Source organism: Myxocyprinus asiaticus, chromosome 12 (genome assembly GCF_019703515.2).
Source record: "Myxocyprinus asiaticus isolate MX2 ecotype Aquarium Trade chromosome 12, UBuf_Myxa_2, whole genome shotgun sequence".
Classification (NCBI taxonomy): domain Eukaryota; kingdom Metazoa; phylum Chordata; class Actinopteri; order Cypriniformes; family Catostomidae; genus Myxocyprinus; species Myxocyprinus asiaticus.
The window spans coordinates 2,784,505-2,788,509 of record NC_059355.1 but is presented as its reverse complement, the minus strand read 5'-3'; the positions used below and the strand labels follow the sequence as shown (position 1 = coordinate 2,788,509).

Below are 4,005 nucleotides of genomic sequence, written 5' to 3'. Positions count from 1 at the left end.
ATTACATACCTCGGGTCTTTAGCAACCTGCCACACATATCTATCACAAATGGATCTACAAAATGCCTAGATAGTGTCAAATTTTCAAAACATTTTCAAGACAACTAAAGAAATGATAGAATATAGTTTGATGTTTTACTTTTCATTTATGAAAGAGGTGATGATGCAACAAAAATAGAACAGGATTCCTTACTCCCACACTGACATTTCATGAGACGCAACTTTGAGCTACACATATATATTTTCTCGGGTACTTATTGAGCCTAAGTAAATGCACAACTTACATAATTTCATTAGTATACCAAAATGTCACTATCATACTGTTCATGTGTTATACTTGCTATAGTTTACTTCCATCTTGCTTCTTCATCAAATAGCAAGGTCAAATATAAATCAAGACAATCACTGAAACCACAGCAGCAAATTGAGTAAGAAATAGCACGTACACTCTTAAAAATAAAGGTTCCAAAAACTACGTTTCACAGCAATGCCATAGAAGAACTATTTTTGGTTCCCCGAAGAAGCTTTCAGTGAAAGGTTCTTAAAAGAACCATTTTGAAGAACCTTTTTCCAGTCTAAAGAACATATTCCCATTGCATTACTAAGAAACTTTTTTGCAATGGGAAGGTTCCATAGATGTTAAAAGTTCTTCGTGGAACCATACATGCTGATAAAGAACCTTTATTTAAAATATGTATGCGTGCACATGTGGAATACTGATCATTCACCATTGTCACAGAAAAAAAATCATTTGTATGAATATACTCATTTGTCTTATAATAAACAATGAAATAAATCCTGTCACAATTAACTTGATATGAAATAATCATTAAAATATGATTTATTGGAGTACACAAAAGTGACACTTTTACATATCTTGGGTCACTAATAACCCTATACATTTTTGGCAATTCACCAGTAATAAAAATAAAAACATCTATTTTTGCATTAATCATTGACATTATTTAGAGGAGAAATGTTGAGGAATACTAGAAGTGTGAGCGTTACTTCAAAAAAATAGATGAAGTATGGGGTGAAATGAGGTCCCAGGTCACCAAAGACCCGAGGTATGCATTACAGGGTTAAATCTCCTGATATTAACAGGTTTCTGTGAGGGCTTGGTTTAGGGGTAGGCTATAGGTTAGGTATAAAAACTGTGGTTGGGAAAAATCCAGAAATACACTCCAAACCCCTTGATAAAAATAGAAAGAGACTGTCTAACCTATTTTCACACACTCATACATGTGGGTAAATGTTTTTCAAGGTTCTCTGGTTGGTGAAACCAGCCATCAGTCCTTCACATCGCCTCAGGATTGGCAGATGAGGGAGGCTTATCCCGGTTTACAGGTCTATACCTTTAGTTGTTTTTTTTTTTTTTTTTTTTTTTTTTACAAGTCCTTCCCATTGCTCTCGCTGTCTGAGGCTGCGCGCGCAGTGGGATGCAGAAGGAGTGGAGGAGCGGTGCGCGCGTGTGACTGAGGCAAGCTTCGATTATTTGCTACGGTAACCTATTCAACTCAACAGCTGTTTTCCCCACTGAATACCCAGTGGTCAAGCGAAACATAAATGGACGTGAACCTGTGATTCTCAAGTCGCACCTTCCCGAGGCAGTCAACGAAACGAAAGGCGAGACAGAGCATTCCGGAGGGCCGGTGGGTGTTGGTCTTCAGCGGAAAAGATGGGCACGGTGCTCTCTATTTCTCCCACATCCAGAAAAAGTGGGATTCTGGATGAGAAGACGGATGGGGGGCACGGAGCTAGCGGCAAGACGGAGAAGAGTCTTAAGCGTCATTCGGTTCTCATATCGGCACTGACGTGGAAGCGGTTAGTCGCCGCCTCGGCCAAGAAGAAGAGTGCCAAGAAAGTGAACCCGAACCCACCCGTATCTCAGATCAGTAACCCCGTGGACCAGCTAAACACCGAAAATCTCAAGAAGTCTCATTCAGGCTCCGAGCGCAAGACGAAGCCTGGACCACTCGCCGTGCCAGTTCCTACCGTCCCAGACAAAAGCCTTCGATCCAATCAAACCCAGAATGCGTCCCAGAACGGAAAACAGCTCCTCTCGGTCCAAAGGCAACCAAGCAGTCGCTCGATCATCTCCCCGAGACGAGTCATCGTCCAAGCCTCCACTGGAGAGCTCCTTCGCTGCCTGAGTGAGTTCATGTGCCGGAGGTGCTACAAACTCAAAGAGCTGAGCCCCAATGAGATCATCCTGTGGTTCCGAAACGTTGACCGATCGCTGCTCATCCAAGGTTGGCAAGACCAGGGTTTTATCACTCCTGCCAACTTGGTGTTCGTCTACCTGCTCTGTCGGGAAGCGGTGACCGAGGATATTTCCAGCGAGTATGAGCTGCAGGCCACCTTTCTCACCTGCCTGTACCTCGCTTACTCTTACATGGGCAACGAGATCTCATACCCGCTCAAGCCCTTCCTAGTGGAGACCAACAAGGAGGTATTCTGGGAGCGCTCCCTGCGAATCATTGATAAAATGAGTGCCAAAATGCTGCAGATCAACTCCGATCCGCATTTCTTCACCGAGGTGTTCCAAGACCTCAAAAACGAGGGCGGCTCGAATGACACGAACGGAAGATGGAATAATAACCTGGACCGCTAATTTTAGCTAATTTGAGAAAGGAGAGAGAAGCTCTCTGATACGTCTCCACACCCTTCTTTTAAGGGTTAAAAATGAATGTAAGGCCCGACGGGTGAAGGTGTAAGAGTTTTGCACTCTATTGCTAGTTTTTGGCAACGGACAGGCGTTTTGCCTCACCTCCATGAGAGGGGGTTCTCGTTATTACATGTGTATAATACAATCATCATGACCCAGTGAATGTCATGCGCGCGATCTGGGGTTTCGTCATAGTTTACTTAATGCATGCTTAAAGTATTCTACTCGTATCATCATTGTGGGATTTTTTGAAGAAGAAAAAAAAAAACGCTATATCTGATGCCGGGCTACAGTGAGAGATGTAAATTATTAGCATGTGCGTCAGTGTTGAGGTCTTATTTTTGTATTAGTTTTCACAGACGCTGAGATGTCCAGGGCGCTGGCCTGCAACAGACTCTCTCCTCTTGTCCCCTGTGGCGCTTGATGCTATCTGTCTGAACGTTGAATGTACTGTTTTACAAACAAAACGATTCTCTACAGTCATATATATGTGCCAATTGTCATAGTATAAAACGTAATGTTTTATATTGTATATTTGAAAATACATGACTACAAATACTCTCAGAGTCTTTGCCGCTTCTTTATAGTTTTGGGGATGAAAGAGGAAGCACAATCTATGCATCGGTTTGTGATTGAAGTGTTTTTGCTTGTTCAATCAAAGCTAAATGATCAAGGGTTTGCTGACACTGCCAGGCGCGGGCAAAGCATAATATTGCATGCAGATATGGACCACATCATTTGATTTAGCCTAATTAAAATTATGTGTAGTTGCTTTTCAATTTCTGAACAGAGCTCGGCCATGCGTAAAAGCTGAATTTCAATGCATGAAGCACCACAGGCAACAGTGTAGGTATAGTTCACTGGAGAGTCTACGTCATTTCCATGAGCAGGCAAAAGACTGCATACTGTGTGCTTGATCAAGATAATCATTCGGATGAGCACGGTGACAACACCAATCCATCCCGGGATCAACTGGTAAAATTCACAAAGGCTTTTTCAGGTTATGTATTGCTGTAAAAAAATCTAACTGTCATTCTGTACATCAGAAAATTAGATACCTGATTATCAACTGTCCGTTAAAGTAGTTCTGTTTAAAGCCTAAATAGGCTGCAGGGGTGTCAAACTCAGTTCCTGGAGGGCCACAGCCCTGCAGAGTTTAGTTCCAGCCCTGCTCCAAAATACCTCCTTGAAATCTTCAAGCACTCCTGAAGACCTTGATTAGCTGCTACAGGTGTGTTTAATTAGGGTTGGAGTTAAACTCTGCTGGACTGTGGCCCTCCAGGAACCGAGCTTGACACCCAGGGGCTATAGGGACATGTACAGTGGCTCCTTTGGGCC

At 42.8% G+C, this 4,005-nt stretch overlaps 1 protein-coding gene across 1 annotated transcript; it reads left to right on the top strand.

Annotated features, from left to right (window-relative positions):
- The first annotated feature begins 980 nt into the window (after nt 1-980).
- LOC127449175 (cyclin-dependent kinase 5 activator 1-like) lies at nt 981-3,226 on the top strand. Its single transcript, XM_051712418.1, has one exon. The coding sequence runs from the start codon at nt 1,678-1,680 to the stop codon at nt 2,611-2,613; it is 936 nt and encodes a 311-aa protein (XP_051568378.1). The 5' UTR covers nt 981-1,677; the 3' UTR covers nt 2,614-3,226.
- The last annotated feature ends 779 nt before the right edge of the window (nt 3,227-4,005 follow it).

What these genes read in the sequence shown, in the direction of transcription:
- LOC127449175 (XM_051712418.1), top strand. Translation starts at nt 1,678, where the DNA reads ATGGGCACGGTGCTCTCTATTTCTCCCACATCCAGAAAAAGTGGGATT.